The sequence below is a fragment of the Tachypleus tridentatus genome, chromosome 13 (assembly GCF_004210375.1).
Source record: "Tachypleus tridentatus isolate NWPU-2018 chromosome 13, ASM421037v1, whole genome shotgun sequence".
NCBI lineage: Eukaryota > Metazoa > Arthropoda > Merostomata > Xiphosura > Limulidae > Tachypleus > Tachypleus tridentatus.
Window position 1 is genome coordinate 205795026 of NC_134837.1, and position 19602 is coordinate 205814627.

Genomic DNA, 19602 nt, shown 5'->3' on the forward strand with positions numbered 1-19602 from the left:
ACCTTTTTATGGGCATACAAGAGACTAAAATTAATATTTATAAAAATACTATAACACCATCTTAGCACAGTCATGGTGTTTTTAAATCTGATACAGTCTGGTGGATTTGATTAGCATTCTTTTACCATTCATCATTTTTTAACATATCATGGCAATTAAACCCAGCATGTAAAGTCTTAACTCTTTGTAAAGATATACACTGATAAATAAAAAAAAGGTAAATGTTATATTTTATTGTAATAACACTTTTATTCAGATTCAAACCTTAACATTGAATTGTATCAAACAGGACATTTCATGAACAAAATAGTTACTAGCATGTAAAGTACAACTGAAAGAAATACCAAACACCTCAGCTGTCACAAAATAATGCAACAATTAATTAATCAGAGAAGGAAGTTACTTAAAGATATTGCAACTGAATAAGGTTGTCATAAAACATTTTTCAGATTAATTAACTTTACTACGTTTTTTGCAAGACATAGTCTTCTTGGCTTTTTGAAAAAAGTGTCTCATGACTTTTCAGCATCATTTACTGCATATATCAGAATTTTTAGTGAGTTACATTCAAAATTTAATTGAAATACATTTTGTTTATTCATGTGATACTAATTAATATAGCATAAAATTGTAGTTAAGAATTCTTATTTTAATAGTATGTAGGTTTTAAGTTCTTAATGTTTGAAGGCAATGCCCCAAAAAAAATTGTGAATTTCTTTGTACGTGAATAACGTTACTTTGTTTTATCTTAGCATCCCATCTTTTCTATTATATTTACCACCCATTCAGGAAGTACAAAAGTTAAATTACTTTTATAATATGGTCATTGCTCAGATGAAGTATAATTTTCATAGCCTTGAATTTCTTTAGTTACACAGCTTTCAAATAGAAAATCAGACCACATTTGTCACATCCTGTTTTTCAGGATTTGTGAATAGTTCTCTCTTTTTAATATTGTATTATTTATAACCAACAGAAAGCCAAGGATGTCATCAACAAATGGCATATTTTTTTTGTCTTGTGTATAGAAAAATGTTAACTAATCTTTTAAAATGCTTCAAATGCTTGGATGAATTGGTAACAGCTCTTGTGATAGTTTTGGTATAGTGTCTGCTTTTTGCATATTGTTATCCTGTATTATTTGGTTCATTATTTAATTAAATAAAAATTTAGTGCACTATACTATTATTATTTTAAAAAAATATAGGTTAAGTGTCATCAAGCCAGTAGAAAAAAAACAAACAAACCAGGAAATAAACGTAATTAAAATGTGAAAATAGGAATTTCTTTTGGTTAGATTACGATATATGGTAGTAGTAGTTATATAGTAAAAATGTTTCATGAAGCATGTGCACAAGCAGTAGCTTGTAGGTACTGTAATTCAATAATGTAATGTGAGTTGCATTTGTACCCCAAGTGATTTACAATTTACAATGTCAGGAATAGTACTAGTTGTTACACTGGGTTCAAAGGTCAATAAAAGAATAAAATTTAAGAATAAACAGATACATACTATTAATAATTTAAAAGTTATTTACAATTAATAAACTTTAGTTTATTCTAGAAAGGTAATTTAGACTTAAGGGGTTGGTCAAATTAACCAATCTTGTACAGAGTTTAATTTAGAGAAACAGATAAAATATAAATGTATTCAGAAGATTCTAAATATCATGTAAAAAACTTTTGAAAATGGAGAAAAGTATTTTTAATTTTAATGGAAAAATTATTTTGTGCTCAGACTGGGCAAGAAAAAAAGACTGTGTAAAAACTTTTAGTGAAAGTATTCTATTAAAAACTAATTCTGCACAAATGACTAGCGGTATTTATTAAACTTCTGCTGAATTTTGTGAAGATGTACATAGTGTCATACAAGTTGTAGCATTAAAACCATACCAGTGTGAAAACAATCATGTGATTGAACCCTGAGATGGAGCTCTTATTAAAAGAGTTTGTAACCAGCTTGCTGCTAAACGTATGGTGCACATACTCTATATAAATAGTTGTAGTCTAATTGGCTAGGCTACTGATGTTGATTTGGTGCAGTGGCTCATTCCAAAAGACAAATGCAAAAATACCATATGTGTCTTTGGTGAGAATTTCTGAAAACTGAATATCAGCTTTGGTATGTCAAACTGAAATGTTACGGCACTTCTATCGTGTTGTTGGAGGTCTGGGAGAAAACATGCAAGAGAAAAGAACGAGTCATACTTGGCTTAGTAAAGAGGATAGAGATTTGTAACTGGGGTTGTTTTGATTCACAAACTGCAACACAAACCCACATATTTTGTCCCCTGTGTGATGATAAACAGTAAAGATCAAAGTGAATTTACACTGAAAGGTATTCGTTGTTAAATTTTTTTCAGCAACTTTTGTTTTTTATGAGGCATAAATGTGAAAAATTAGTGTAGAGAAAAGCCATTTACATGAGAGTAAATATTTTTTTTGTCTAAGCTGTCACTGGTCTCTTGGTTATATCTCTGTTTATTGTAATAACTTACAGAAATCACTAGTCCACTACAGGTCACCAATCCAAAAAAGGTATTTTGTTATCCAGTCCAATTTGCCATTTCAACTCCTCGATTACCTACAGTGGATCTACTTACTGACCACGATGTCACGTTACTTCGTTTCTCTGGAGACGTTGTTCGAATAAATACATTGTATTTTCAGAAACTGGTAATTATGACAATTTTCTGTTTATTAATAAGTTTTATTTTACTACTTTTCTCTCTCTCTCTTTTTACAGTCTTTCTTCCAGACAGTTGATCATAGAAATAAGTTCTTGAAGTGTAAAATGAAATATGTTGACAGGTTTTTTGTTTCAAGTTAAGAAACTGTTGAATAACTGGTTTTAACACTTTTTGTTAATTTTTACAAAAAATGTAGATGAACAGTTTTTAAAACAAGAAATAAGAAAAAAATATTATATTTGTTTGTACAGCTGAAATACGAATTCAAGACCTCAAGATAAGTTCATGCTTACCATAGCTGATACTGAGAGATACCAGAGGTATCGAGATAGGCCTAGGGTTATCATAGCTTAAATCTGGACACAGATTTTACAGTGAACCAGTGGTTTGCAAAGTTTTTATGTTCTCTCCTAATCAGACCTCTGAGTATACAGTTTTTTTAAAAAACTTAAATGATTGGTAAATCTTAATAACATTTTATAATTTAAGAGTGACTAAACAATATACAAACATTGAGTGATGGCTGTAATACATTTGTAATTTATTAGATGTTGGGGTTCATTTTCAATTTAACGCTTTTGAACCCTGTGTAGTAGATATAACTACGAGGTCTCTGTCTGTGATGTCGAGAAAACCCACTTGTAGAGAAATATAAAACAACGTTTCGACCTTCTTCGGTCATCGTCAGGTTCACAAAGAAAGAGGTAACTGACAGGAAGCTGACCACATGTTTGAAAGGGGTTGTGCAACTGAGTGTCAGAACGTAGAGGGCAGTGTTAGATGTTTGAATATATAATTTTATCTATTATGTTAATATAGGTATAAAGGCGTTCCTTTATATTGGTTTATTTTGGGTTTAAGTTGTTGTATAAGTAAGGCTTCTTTAATTTTGCATTTGTTTATGTTTGTTTCTTTATTTAGTATTTGAGTGTTTTCTATGGTTATGTTGTGTTTATTTGACTTGCATTGTTCGAAAACGTGTGAAGGTGACTTTTTATGTTCTTTGAATCTGGTTTCCATTTTTCTACTTGTTTCTCCAATATAGAAGTCGTGGCAGTTATCACATTGTATTTTATAAATAATGTTGGTGTGGTGTTTGTCAGTGTAGTTTTTACATAGTATAGACCTCAGTTTTGTGCCTGGTTTTTGAATAAATTTGGTATTAACTGGAATGTCATATTTTGTTACTAATTTTTGCCAAATATTGGTTATTTGCCTGCTGATGTCAGGAATATATGGTATACAGCAGTATATGGTTTCGTGATTTTTTGATTCGTGAGATATATTTACTTTTGTTGGTTGATTTTGCTTTCTGTCTAGGTGTGTGCGTATAATGTTTTCTACGGTTTGTGGAGGAAACTTATTAACGTTGATGAAGTATTGTTTTATTTTGTCTAATTCATCCTTAATTTTATATGGTGAGCAAAGTTTTAAGGCTGTGTTTATTTGGTTTCTTAGTATGTTGAGTTTTTGTTTTGTTTCATGTGCTGAGTCCCAAGGTATGTATAGTACAGTATGGGTGATTTTTCAGTGGATTCATGTTTTAAATTGTATATTGGTTCTTGTAATTTTGAGATTAAGAAATGATACTTGATTGCTTTCTTACTGTTCACATGTGAAATTAATGTTGGGATGTATAGAGTTAATGTGATTGAAAAAATTAAGTGTGTGTTCTGTAGATTTGAATCCCGCAACCGTGTTGTCTGCATATCTGTACCAGTATGGTGGTGGATGTAATGCTGTGTTAATTGCTTGTGTTTCAACTTGTGTCATAAAAATATTGGCTAGAACTGGTGATACTGGGTTGCCCATGCTTAGGCCATTTGTTTGTATATAGTTTTGGTTGTTGAACATGAAGTTTGTCTTTATCATGGTGAATTCTATGAGGGTTGTTAATTGGTTACTGGGAATGTCTGTAGTTGTGTTAGGGTCTCGGATATAGAGTTCTAAGGCTATCTTGCAGGCTTCAGTGGTTGGAACTTCTGTAAAGAGGGATATAACATCAAAACTGGCCATTAAGGCTTTATGATTAAGTTGATTTAGATTAGACTTGAAATTAAAAGAGTCTGATGAATGAGCTGGCTGATGTTACATATTTGGAGAATGCCCATGCTATGTATTTTCCAAGATTGTAATTAAACGATTCATATGTGGACATTATTGGTCGTAATGGACAATCTGGTTTATGAGGTTTGGGGATGCCGTATATTTGTGGTGTGCGTGAGTCGGTTTTACGTAGGTAGGAATAAAGTGTTTGTGAAATTGTGTTGGCTTTTTTCATCTGTAGTAGTAATTTGTTCAGTTGTGTTTCGTGTGTCTTTGTTGGATTTGTGTGTATTGGTTTAAATTTGTTCGTGTCTGATAGGATGTTCTTCATTTTTGGATGTATTCATTCGTGTTTATTATGACTATAGCGTTACCTTTATCTGCTTTTAGAATTTTTATGTTTTTGTCTTGTTTTAGGTTTTTAATGGAATTAATGTCTCTTTTGTAAGGTTGTTTTTTACTTTTCTGTTTTGTGAAATTATGTTGATGGTTTTGTGAGAAAATTCTTTGAAAAAATCATTTAAGATGTTGTTTTTAGGTGTTTCTGGAAAATATAAATTTGTAATTTTACCTGGGAAGCTTGGTTGTTGGATGTCAATAAAATTATCTAAGTTGTCTTCTTTCTGTTGGTTGTTTTTGGTTGTTTCTTTGTTTTTGTTTTCTGTAGAAAGTATCACAAGTCTCCTGGCTAGATCTTCTAAACATGTTTTGATTTCTATGGTTGGAATGTACCTAGGTGCTATTGGGAAGTTGAGTCCTTTGTTAAGTAGATGTATCTCGTCTGTGTTTAATTGACGGTCGGATCTGTTAATTATGAAGTTAGTCAACGGTTTGTCATGTTGATGTCTTTTCTGTTGCTTGCATCTTAGTTTTTCTAGTTTTTTGTTGTGGCAGATCTTTTTGTCTCTGTCGTTCTTAGTATTGATTTGGTTTATGTTTCGTTGTATAAGTCCGTAAATCTCTGGATTAATGCAGCATGCCAGTTGATGGTCTTGGTTCATTTTTTATTTTTGTAAGTCATGTAGTTCTTTGTATTTCATGTTCAACATGGCTTTAAGTAGTTTTTTTTGTAAATTTTGAATAATGTTTGTGTATTTATTAAAATTTTTGAAAGTTTTACATTTACAAAATTAGGTGTTAGTTGTTCCTTTCTACATTGTTGAATAAAATGTCATTTCTTCTATTGATAATTCATTGGTTTAAATTTCTTAGTTTCTTAACGATTGTGTGAGCGTGCACTGTTAATAGTGGTGTACAGTATGCTAGTTCAGACATAATGGTAACAGGTAAGTACAAATACACTGAGAAAAACACAAAGACTTACACTTCTCGTGCAATCGCCGTGATGAAATAATAATCAGTGATGTCGAGAAAACCCACTTGTAGAGAAATATATATGCAAAAACGGCTCGTTTGGGTTGAGAAAATATTTTACATAGAAGAGCGAACAACGTTTCGACCTTCTTCGGTCATTGTGAGGTTCACAAAGAAAGAGGTAACTGACCGGAAGCTAACCACATGTTTGAAAGGGGTTGTGCAATTGAGTGTCGGAACGTAGAGGGCAGTGTTAGATGTTTGAATATATAATTTTATTTATTTTATATACGGCATCTCCAAACGTTGTTCGCTCTTCTGTGTAAAATATTTTCTCGACCCAAACGAGCCGTTTTTGCATATATAAGGTCTCTGTCTCAGTGAGCATACATGTATGTAGATATATATAAACTCATGTAATCTTCTTTCATAGGAACAACTATACAGGTGGAACTGTACTGATGACCGCAAGTTTGAATTTTTTTTAGCCAGGGTTTGGTGTATGTTAAAGAGATATCAGGTAAGTGTTATTGTCCATGTAAAATGAAATGTGTTGATTCATGGCACAAATGTTAACAGGAACATGATGCCAGATTGAAACTAACATTAAAAAAACATGTTTGTATTGTATATATGTACATTTTTTCATCTCATCATCAAAAATGTAAATTTGAGCAATAAATACGTGTGAAACCTAGGCTCTCATTTGATTCCCCACCTGTTACTGGATTTGATAACAGAAATTTGGAAAATTCTACTCTAAATGCAGAGATGCCAACCATTATGATTTTGGTGCATACATTGCAACAAAACGCTCATACAGACAAATATTACGACTTGTTGTAACTCCCAGATTATTATATATTATATAGACTTACACAATAAAGTGATAAATTGTTCCCCCAGGGCTTGAAACGGGTAAAAAGAAAATTTTTAGTGAGATACAAATAAATTTTGATAATAAATAAAAGACATAGTCCAAATGGCTACTTGCGATAATCATGTTTGTGCTTGAAATAATATAAAATATTTGTATCTCCAAGGTCTACCAGTAGTTTGAGTGTGGTGCTTCTCCATACTGGGTACGTGGGGGAATCTATAGTTACATCATCAGTGCTTGTCAGCCAATCAGCACTCGCATAGATGGGTATTTCTCGTTTTCTAAGCTGCATAGAAACACCAATGCAATCGTTCACAAGATGGAAAAAAAGAGACCTCATTCACCAGATTGTCTTGTTTCTGGCAAATCTAAAAGGACTAAAACTGTGAATCAAAAACTTAGGAAAGATTACAGTGCAAAATTTCTGGTCATTGCGTCAAAAGTCAGTGACAGTCATGCGTTTTGTACAGTTTCTCACATCAATATTTCTGTGGCGCATGGCGGGATAAACGATTGTTCCATACATACAAAATCGGCATCTCACCAACAAAGACAAAAACGATACAGATAATGACATTTATGAGTAAGAATTCAGAATATGAAATAGAATTTCAAAAGGATTTTTTGAAATTTATTTATTAAATACACTAAACACAGTCATAAATGAGCAATCTATAGCAGTAATAAATAATAATATAATAATAAACAGCTTAGAGACATTGGTCAGGCTTAGTTGCCATAAATGATAAAGGGCTTTGTCTACAATCATTACGCTCAGTCATTTGAAATAGTCGGCATCTCTGTGAATGAAACAGTTCTGGTGAAGAGCAAGTTATAATAATTAAATTAGCTGTTAACAGTTGCTCCAAGTTCTGTATCGTGTTTCCTTGCACATTATAATAAGCCTGAAGAAGTTGGTTCATACCCAGGGTTGAAAATGAGACAACAAATACAAAGTTTATTTTTAATGTCATTGGTTAAACTACTCTCAGCAGACATTTGTTTAGTCATATGTTTACATACAAACGTGGTGCTTAAAATACTAACGACAGACAAGTGAACTTTCTCTCTCCCCACAAAACGTAGCTGTCATCCCTATAAATTTTGGCAGATAATTGGTCGGAATATTACACACACACACACACACACACACACACACACACACATATATATATATATATATATATAAGTAATCATTTTCAGTTATTCAAAAGCCTGGCCAGATGTTAGGGCACTCAACTCACAAACTGTGGATTATACCCCTTGGTGTGGATTTCTGTACATGGTTAGGGGACCTCCCAAAGAAGGTTCTGTACTTTCATTGTTCCCACGTTTGTTGTGTGTGGCAACTCATGAAGGGGAGGAGAGGATCCTGATGGTTGAGGATGCCCCCCCCAGGGTTAGTCGGCTGGTCCACTTTGGCTTGGTTGACCCTAAGAAACCCTGGCAATGCTGTATTGTGCTTGTAGGGCTCCAAAGTGAGTGGGGTCAGTGGGCACTGAAATGTGTTCCTTTTATTATGAATACCCCATTCTTTGAAAAAATACAAAATTCAGAAAAAGCACATTATTGTAAAACGACCACACATGGACTCTGCTTTACAGTCAGATTCTGTATCTCGATTTTTAATTTTACATTCCTTATCTAAGAAATCCTTAGGACAGATGTCTTTCTTTTAAATAAAAAGAATATTAGAGGGACTTGCTGGCTTTCCTAAGTCAGTAAAGATGTTATGCTCTGGAAACATTATGGTGGAAGCATCTTCACCACAGCATACCAATCTCCTCTTGAAATTAAAGACCATTAATAATATTCCCATCGAGATTACTCCCCTTGCATCTTTGAATTATGCCAGAAGAGTTATAGCTGAGAGGAATTTAAAGAACATTCTCAAGTTGGAGATCCTCGCTGGTTTGTCCAGCCAAGGTGTCTCTGCAGTGAACTGAATCTCCACTTAAAAAGATAGGATAATGCTACCTACAAACGTAACTATTTTGATGTTTATATTGCCACATCTGCCTACCAGTATCAAGGCAGGATACTTAAATTGTAAAGTAAGGCCATATATTCCAAACTCTTTCCAATGATTCCAGTGTCAGTGATTAGGTCACTCGAAGACATCATATCATGGTTCTTTAACATGTACTCATTGGGGTGGCAGAGACCATGATGCTTATACATGCAAACTAGAACCACTGTTTAACTGCAGTGATTCACACCTTCATACATTCAATGCTGCCCCAAGTTGGTGAAGGAGGAAGAGGTGTAACATATAAATACTGTGAACAATAATTCTTACCCAGGGGCTCGGAAATTACTGTTCCCCACTCCATCTCGGATGTATGCTGCTGCACTCCATTCCACTGCTACAGCGAGAATGCAGACAGATCTCTCTGTGGTTAAGAAAGTTAATGAATCAATGCCAATACCCACCTCTGTAACCACCATTCGTTGCAGTGCCGCACTGGCTCCACTTCCTTTGGTTCTGGGTTGAGAATTTCCTCGGGTCCATCTTTTTCTCCAGTTTCAATATATGAAGTGATTATTTGTTCCTGCCCTCAGCTGTTAGAGTTTTCTTTCAACGACAGAGACCTGCCTACTCGAACCACAGCAGGATCCATGGAGGTCAGTAGATCACCTTCAAATGAAGGAAAGAAACTGTTGAAAACAGAAGGGCTCTTTGTCATATCCTCTTCCCATTAAATAAAAATGGCCACATTGATACAGTAGAACTCTTGTAGTTTCTGTTATAATTTAAATGACATGAAGGCACTGGTTGATTCTTATAATTCTGTGCATCTTTCCTTACAGGAAACTTCTTCAAGCCTACTGATATACTCACATTATGGCAGTTTTCTTTATACCACAATGACATATTGTGTGATGGACGAGCACATGGAGGTGTGGCACTGCTGGATAACCAGCATGTGCCTGCTCTATCTTTACCACTCTACACACCCTTGGAGGCTGTAGCCATCCATGTTTCCTTGGGTCATACCATCACTGTTTGTTCTCTCTACCTGGCTCCTGGAGATGCCTGTGATAAGTCAGACCTTGATGCTCTCATTCAACAGTTTACATCTCCCTTTTTAATCCTGGGGGACTTTAATGGACATAATCCCCACTGGGGAGGTGCTAATATTGATAGGAGGTATTGCTCTGTAGAGCCTATGCTCTCAGATCATTACCTTTCTCTTTTCAGTACTAGTGTTCATACTTATTTTCATGCACCTAGACAAGTCTTTTACTGCTGTTGATCTGTCTCTCTACTCCATGTATGTACATGTAGCTTCCTCTATTATATACATGATATAAAAATATGTGCACATGTAGCTTCATTCTATATATGACATGGTGTATTACATGTAGCTTCCTTCATTGTATACACAGCATTATGGTGTATCCACATGTAGCTTTTTTCATTATATACATTATGGTGTAGGTATATGTAGCTTCAATATATACGGGACATTGATGAATGTACATGTAGCTTCATTATATACGGGACATTATGATGTATGTACATGTAGCTTCTTTCATTATATACATAATGGTGTATGTACATGTAACTTCATTTTATACATAACATTGTGGTTATGATGATGTATGTAAATGTAGCTTCCTTCATTTTATGCATAACATTATAGTGTATGTACATATAACTTCCTTCATTATATACATTTCATTATGGTGTGTTTACATGTAGCTTCTTTCATTATATGCATTATAGTGTATGAACATGTATCTTCATTATATACATTATCGTGTATGTACATGTAACTTCATTATATACATGATGTTATGGTGCATGTTCATGTAGCTTCATTGTATACAGAACATTATGGTATATATACATGTAGCTTCTTTCGTAATGTACATGACATTATGGTGTATGTACATGCAGCTTCCTTCATTATATGCATGACATTATGGTGTATGTACATGTAGCTTCATTATATACATGACATTATGGTGAGTGTACATGTAGTTTCTTTCTGTATAAGATATTATGGTCAGTGTAGATGTAGCTTCCTTCATTATATTCAGGACATTTTGGTGTATGTAAATGTAGCTTCCTTCATTATATGCATGACATTATGGTGTGTGTATATGTAGCTTTCTTCATTATATGTGTGACATTATGGTGTGTGTGTACATGTAGCTTTGTTATATACATCACATTATGGTGTATGCACATGTATCTTCATTTATTATATACATGACATTATGGTCATTACATTGTATGTACATGTAGCTTCCTTCAATGTATACATCACATCATGGTACATGTTCATGTAGCTTCATTATATACATGACATTATGGTGAGTGTACCTGTAGCTTCCTTCATTATATTACAGGACATTTTGGTGTATGTACACAGCTTCATTACATACAGGACATTGTGGTGTGTGTACATGAAGCTTCCTTCATTATGTACATGACATTATAGTCATTATGGTGTATGATCATGTAGCTTCCTTCATTATATTCATGGCATTATGGTGTGTGTACATGTAGCTTCATTCATTATGTACAGGACATTATGGTGTATGTGCATGTAGCTTTTTCACTATATACAGAATACTATGTGTCATTAACTACATTGTTTATTTTTAAAGTTATCATGCTTTTCACCTCACATTATACAGTTCAGCCTTCTCTCATAAGTTTGTTATGGACAGAGATGTGGCCATCTCTCAGGACAGTACTAATAAGGGTTTTTTTCTGTTAGTTGTGATCTAAATTTAATTTTGTGTAATAGAAATTGTAATTTTGTACACCACCTTGTGACCTAAGTACTGAAGTAATGTTTTATAATGTTGTCAAAAAATTTAGTTCCACACAGTATTTATTATACCTTTAATGAGTATATATCACCTTTTATTTGGTTTTTGAAAGAAAATAGTGTTGCTCCACAAATAATTAATGGAAGACACTATATGTGATATTTTTAAGTGCAGCAAATTAGAATGTTCACATTGTTTCAGTCACATGGCTTTTCTTGCAGATAGATTGATACAAACAGCTGTGGTAAAAATAAAATTGAACACTAACGTAACAACCTTATTTGTAATCCCTTTTTAAAAAACGAAAAACTTTACTGATAATTCCCCTTCAATGTAAAGATTAAATTCATTTTTTTTGTATGAGATTATTTAGTAGTACTACATGTGTGTCACATTTGTTACAAATGTATTTCATAAAACGACTGAACTATCTAGACACTTTGTAAGAAGACCAACAACTCTATAACATGTCTATAACATCGTTCTTAAATCAACTTTCCAGTAAACCTCCTAAGTTATTTAGTTATTTTTATATTAAGACATGTTAAAGTAATCTTACTATGTAATATACTCTGGATAGTGGTAGTTATGTGAGTTACTCTCACAGTGTTCTATATTTCCTGGATGTTTCTAATTCTAGACATTTATTGGCTCCAATCCAAATGAAGGTCATGGTACGCAGGTGGCTCTGCCGGTGACTGTATTCGACTGTTTACACAAACAGTTTGGGGTGACCTTTGAATGCTTTGCTTCGCCGCTCAACTGTTACTTTCGCCAATATTGCTCAGCTTTTCCCGATACAGATAGCTTCTTTGGTTCCCGCGGGTAAGTTTGAGACCTTTTAAATAACGGGTAACTGATTCAAGGATGCTCTTGAATGCCCTTAGAGAGAAGGATACAGAGAATTAGTGTGTGGATGTGGCTTGTGTTTTAAATGTACTGTACATCAAAAACATAGAGGAATAATCATATTTTCAGCAATTCTACTCTGTTTAAAGTTTGTGCATGAGTAGGAATGTGGTTTTATTTAACAGTGATAGACTTATTTTTTGATGTAACTGTTTTGTAATGAGAGTAACCTTGATTTTAACAGCCACATCCTCAGATTTTATCCAGTTAGTGGGTCCTTCGAAGCTAACCCTCCATTCTGCGAAGAGCTCATGGAAGCAGTTATTGATCACTTTGAGGTACAACTGATCTTTTTTTCTGTTGTCTTGTTAGTAAGAAAGTATGGTTGTTCATCATAGAAATAAAATTATTTAATTAATTGGTAACTGATATTATCTACCATGTCAAACAGACACTTGATGCAGAATGAGTTTTGAAAATCCTAGTTTGATTTGCTATCTGTCTTCAACTGTAGATAAATACTCTATAGCATAATATTAGAGTCTTTTATCCCCCACAAACCCAGGTAGGTTGCCCAACATCAGTTAAAGAAAAATGTTTTGTCTTTTCTGTAGAGGCTACTCTCAGAGTCACAAGAACCTCTTTCATTTATTGTCTTCTTACCAGAATGGCGTGATCCAGTCCCTACATCTTTGGCCAGGCTGGAATCTAGCAGGTACACATATGGTTATAAATAGGGGAATTATTCCATGGTAGTCTAAGAGATAAAGATTAAAAACGTTTTAAGTTTGCTTCTGCGTAAGAGATAAACAGTAAAGTTTTTGTGTTTTGTGAAAAATGTAATTTTTTATTGCTCTTTCACATTTTTATATTTTCAAGTTTGATTAGAAATTGCTAAAATTCATTTCATTGGAAGAATTTAGCTCTTTAGTGATCACAGAACAAAATAGGGAAATAAAAATTAGCCTTTATTGTACATGTTTTGCAACAGTTTAGATTGAGTTAGCCTGAGTTGTACACATTCCACAACTGTTTAAAGTGAGTTAATCTTATTGTAACCTATTCTATAACTGATGAGAATGAGTTGGTCTTAGTTGTGCAACTTCTATAACTGTTTATAATGAGTTAGCCTGAGTTTTACAAGTTCTATAACTGTTTAGAATGAGTTAGCCTGAGTTTTACAAGTTCTATAACTGTTTAGAATGAGTTAGCCTGAGTTTTATAAGTTCTATCACTGTTTAGAATGAGTTAGCCTTAGTTGTACAAGTTCTATCACTGTTTAGAATGAGTTAGTTTTAGTTGTACAAGTTCTATCACTGTGTATAATGAGTTAACCTTAGTTGTACAAGTTCTATAACTGTGTATAATGAGTTAACCTTAGTTGTACAAGTTCTATAACTGTGTATAACAGGTTGGACTTAATTCTTCCCACAAGTTTTAGGTCTTTTCAGTCCATCCATATAAAAAGATGTTTTAATTTTTTTATTATTTACACTATGAAAATTTGTTTTTCAATTTCTTCCCACTGTTTTTTTACATTCTAGATTCAAAAGAAAGCAGCTTCTAATCCCTGCTTTTGAGCATGAATATCGTCATGGGTTCCAGCACCTCAGTGTGAGGTAAGTTATTAATCTGTGGTGAGTTAACTGTTGTTTTGCATATTTTCTAGTTGCAACTACAAGGTCACTGCTACCAGTGTTAGCTCTTTAAAACTCTAAATGGTTATAAAGAATTGTTTGTAAAACTTGGTGACTAAAGTTTAAACATATTTCTTGCAAATAATTTTTTTTTTCTATTTTTCATAATAAATGTCATAAAGAGATGTCGCTGTTTTGTCCTTGAAATAATTGTGATAGAAAAATTCAAGATGCCTTTTTATAAAAAGTTGAGATTAACTTTCTGACAAGTAGGTTTTTAAAATGTCCTGTGGAGTAACTTACGAGATAGAAATGGTTCACTAATCCCTCGACTGTGGCTGCTTCAAACACAAGTTTTTATGAGTTATGTGTAGTGTACAGCACACTCATTCAACTGCCAGAAGTGGGCCATATCCTATACAGCGAATCTACAGTTAACCATCAGTGTAGCCTTGATCTAAAAGTATGGTTTATCAGAAGCATAAGCTTTTAAATAGTTTACACAGGAAATCAAGTGTTGTTATTGTAAGCATAACAACAACTGTAGATTTAATATATTAGGGATCAACTTGGTGGTTCCCTAAAGCTCAGGTAGAAAGAAAAAAACATTACAATTTACATATGAATATTTTGTTTGTTTGTGAAATCCCACAGACCTGTAAGTTGAATGTAATGGACTAACAAAGATCCAAAGTCAAGCAGTTGAGAAACAGTTGTGTCAGAGGAAATTTGTTATTGTATACTGTGCTTTGAATAATCATTGTGTGACACGTAAAAATCTGATTGTTCTTTACTGATTAACAGAAATGTAGCTTTCCAGGAAAGTTAATTACAAGTATGTTATTACATGTGGATATATGCAGAATATTGACGCAAAAGTTATATTAGAAAAACTATTATTGCTTCTTAAAAACACTGATTCTCCTGTGATTCATTTTTATAAAATATATCATCCTATAATTTTCTTTTGGTCTCTCTTCTGGTTCTTTCATATGTTACTGTCTATTGTAGGTCTTTAAAAGAACTGAAGTAACTCATGATTTGTATATAACAGGGGCGAAGGTAGCTGGATTTCCTCCCACGGTACCGTGGTAGTGTTTCTGCAGAATGATGCCGGTTTTGTTCGTTGGGGTCCGACACAAGACAAAGTAGATTCTTTACTGGAAGCATACAAACCTGGAAAAGACAAGGAACGAGAACAAATGTTAGCACCATCTAAACAACAGCACCAGGCACCAGGGCCATCTGTGGAAAAACCACACCAAAGTGTTGGGCAACCAAATCTGGTGCTCCACCAAATGGAACTGAGACACAGTTTGGCAGGACCTCAGTAGTCGACATTTGTAACCGTAACATTTGAAGGGTTCACCAAAGAGTTTTAACATATTGTGAATATACCCATATGGTAATTCATGCAAAATCTTTTTTGATACAGAAGTCTTCATAAATTTGTTCAATGTTAAAGAATTAGTTGAGTTTTCAACTTGGAAGTACTTGTCACATTTTTTAATGTGAAATTAAGTTATGGTTATTCTGAATATTGTAAGAAAAAATCTGAACAGTTAATATGTTGTTTGTTTTTTAAACTTTGGGTGTGCCACAACTTTTAAAAATCTTGGACATGTAAAAAATTAAGTTTTTGCATATTTAGAATCAGTTTCAAAGCCAAAAAATTTGTAACATGTCAGTGTAAAAATTTTGAGCTCTTAACATTAAGGTAAACATGATTGGACTTAAAACATAAATAATAAGTTATGTATTTTAACCATCATCCTTTTGATATTGGGATCAACATTTATTTTACAAATGTTGAAGAGTTACTTTTCAAAAGTGGACTTCATAAATTACGCTTGTCGTGATTATCAGAATAGTGTTATTTGTCCGTTTACCATATTGTGGTGTTTAGTGAGAGCAGAGTGCTATTTCTTGTGGCTGGTTGCAGTTAGAATATTGATATACAGTTACCTTAATTGGATCAGGATTCCATATAGGTCCTGGTAACTAGTTTGTACCAGAACAGGTGTTACTGAACAGTACTGTTAGTTAAAAACATTGCTGTTTTGGTTAGATGGTAGTGGTTCTGCAACCTTAACTGAATCAGTGAACAATATTGTTTCTTGAAACTTAACAAATGTTGAGCAATTTTGGTAGATATATTTTGTTTATAATGATGTTTAGTTCAGGGTAATACTAGGTTCTAGAGCAGCTGCTGGAGGAGTAGATTATACAAATATCCTGTTTGAGTCAGACACTGTACAAGGGAGATGTCGGAATGTCTGAAATGTGAACTTCACCACTTATTTTGTAGTTAGGTCAGCCTTTCTGTTTCATCCTCACAAACACTGGGGAGAAATTGGTTTAATATTTTAATGGGGGGGGGTGATTTTTAATCACAATCAAATAACTTCATTTTGTTGTGATCTGTATAAATGTGCAATTTCTTTCTGGATGTCTGAATGACCTTAACATGTTAAAGGTTGTGTGGGACTACTGCGAGTTTGAGGTTTTGGTCAAGATTGTGTATCAGTCATTTATCAGGAAAGATTTTTAGCTAATCATGAAATTACTTGTAAAAACAAAAATATATTAGTATATTTGTACAGTATATGTTTTATTGTGTAATGTTTTAAGGTAGTGTATATTCATTATTTGTTTTTTATGAACCACAGTATCTTATATAGTGGTCTTTAAAATGTATTTTAAACAGTACATTATTAATTATTATGTTCATGTAAGAACACTTTTTTGTTCATATTTTTTAAAGATATCAAATCAGTTTATTTTACAAAATTAAGTTGTTAAATTTTGACCTCAACTACTTTAAAGAGACAGGTTGTATTTACTGTGTCAAAACATCTGCAGTTTTAATTCAAACCAGTTATGGTAGGTTATTACCAGTAGAAATAGTTATACTTCACTCATTAGTCTTTCTGTAGTTTTTATCAGTAATTGTATCAGAAATGTACTGCTAAGTCACAAGCCAGAAGAATTTTTATATTCTGTTCTTTTTATCAAAGAAATTTCAGGCTGTGCATATGGTAATTCATTCATTCCTCACAGCTTGGTTAATTTACCTTTATCTGAAGTGATACTTAGTGTAAAGAAATGCATATTTGTTAATTCTGCACAGAGAAAGTTCTGACTTTGTGAAAAGGAGTGGGACAAATTAGGTGTTGTTTTAATGATATTTCAAGCTCATAATTTTATTTGAAAGGTAAAAACAATTACAGTATTAGAGACATTTTAGGGTCCAGTATTATCTCAAAGTTCTTATCATAATTTTAAATATCTGTGGTTACAGGCATAACAAACCTAACTGTAGATGGATTATTTTCTGTTAGGCTTTATATCAGAACTGTAAGTTGTTTTAAGTTATCTGATGGAGTATGTGTTGCTGTTATACGACGTGTAACCTAAGTGAAATTCTTGTTACAGATGTAATTTTATGTTTTACAAATTTCCACAGCAACCAAATAAAACCAATGAGAAAACATTTTATTAAAACATACAAAACTACATGCTAAAAAGGTTATTTGTATGTTAAATAAGGAAAATAACTTTCTTCGGGCTAACTGTGTAAGGTACAATTTCTGCCAATAGAAGGATGTGTATTAAGTTTACATCTCTGAAGAAAAAAAATTAAAGTAATAATTTCAGTAAATACAGCCTCTCTCATCAGAAACACAAGTGAGGGTAATTTAAAGAATTGAGGGCAAAAAAACAACCTTTTAACCAAGTTTTATTGGATTACAAATGAGGGGATAAAATAGGTATCTTTGTGGTTATTAATATAAACAAGGTTTTCATGAATTGGTATGCAACTCTGTTTCTGACAAATCTTAGGTTTGGTAAACATGACACTAGGCTATACATTTTAAATCTTGTATAAAAACTGTCATGTTCCCAAGAACATATTCAAGACTGTGTTCTACCCTGAATTGAGAACCTGTGATTATGTAATGCAATAAATCTTAAGAAAACAGTTAAAGCATTTAACATATGAATTTAACTGCTTTTATTACTGTTTCATATAGTGAATGGAAATTAAATTTAAACATTAAAAATTGTTTTATCTTACTGGTTTATATTTTATTGTAACTAAAACAAGTCTGTCTCTCTATGTCTGGGTGTAAAACAAAAGGTTGTCTAATTTGTCACAATTTAATAAAATTGCATTTATCTACAAAAAAAACAACAAAAAAAAACGAATGTAACTCTGCATAGCTGTTCTCTGCCTTAATTGACTTTAGTGTGCAATAGTCTGTCTTTAGAAAATCTTTAAATAATTTCTTACACCAAGCATCTTAGTAACTTTGGCAATATATTGTGATGTTTAACAACCCTTTTCAGATGAAATATTACAGAAAATGTACATTAAAGTATACAAGAAATTATATACAGTAAACTTCTAACAATTCAAAATCAAGGAATAATAGTTTTTGAGTGGTCCTTTCTTTTGGTGCTCAGACAGAAAGATGCATTTTTATTGTAAGATTTGATAATTTCTAATCACAGATTAGTTAGTGTCTTTCTGCTATCAGGTTTTAAGTAGATGTTGCTGTGATCTTTATGCCTAAAATATAGTTTTTTGTGTGCCAAAAGAACCTACAATACATTTAGGTTTTTTAGCCATTCAGCACATCAAACTGTTAAGAACATTAAATATAAACGGTTTGTCCTTATTAAGATTCCAGCGGTTAATGCTTTGTTGCATACCAGAGTTGTATCTGTTTCTCTCTCTCTCTCTCTCTGTTGCTCTATTATCATATAATTAGTTGTACTGTTTGGACAATTACCTTATAAAACAAACTGCATATAAATGTTTTTTGTTCCAGATTTCTGTGTTAAAAATGTTTTTTCTTTACTTAATTTGGAAAACCGAACGTCACAGATTCAGTGTCAAACATGTCTTCAAATATACAGTGCATTTTTACATCAAATTCCTCTGAGATCAATTGCTTTCAACATAAAATTTCATTTTCAAAAAACACAAGTTTATTTTACCAATTTTGTTACTGTTCCAATTGTAGAGAAATATACCTTTTCACCGATGCTCTTTTTTTTCTCCACAAAAACTAATTTTCCCTACTTACACATTACATAACGGTCCCTTCTACTGCCTTTGTGAACATCACTTTCATATTATGTTTATAGTTACTAGCAGTTAAAAATCACTTGTGTTGTATGATACAGAAATATTTACCAACCCACTGTTCCTACCACCACACTGTTTAAGTATTACTTTAACAGTCTGGTTATAAACACATTCCTTTGAGAAATGTGACAGTTTCAAAATGTACTAGTATTACCTGTCTTATCTGGATGTATTTTTCAACAAACCATTTTCTTATTTTAAAAATCACTTAAAAGTTTGTTATACTACAGGCAAAGGGGAACT

The 19602-nt window shown here is 32.8% G+C and overlaps 1 protein-coding gene across 2 annotated transcripts in view; it reads left to right on the top strand.

The window, feature by feature from the left end:
- The window catches only part of LOC143239561 (mRNA (2'-O-methyladenosine-N(6)-)-methyltransferase-like), a 42489-nt gene extending 23449 nt beyond the window's left edge, over positions 1-19040 (top strand). For both annotated transcript variants that reach the window (XM_076480747.1, XM_076480748.1), the window contains exons 9-15: positions 2501-2676; positions 6484-6570; positions 12359-12543; positions 12812-12905; positions 13182-13282; positions 14112-14186; positions 15259-19040. In XM_076480747.1, coding sequence (XP_076336862.1) covers positions 2501-2676; positions 6484-6570; positions 12359-12543; positions 12812-12905; positions 13182-13282; positions 14112-14186; positions 15259-15538 — 998 coding nt within the window. In that variant the 3' untranslated portion in view covers positions 15539-19040. The remainder of the gene's footprint in view (positions 1-2500; positions 2677-6483; positions 6571-12358; positions 12544-12811; positions 12906-13181; positions 13283-14111; positions 14187-15258) is intronic.
- The last annotated feature ends 562 nt before the right edge of the window (positions 19041-19602 follow it).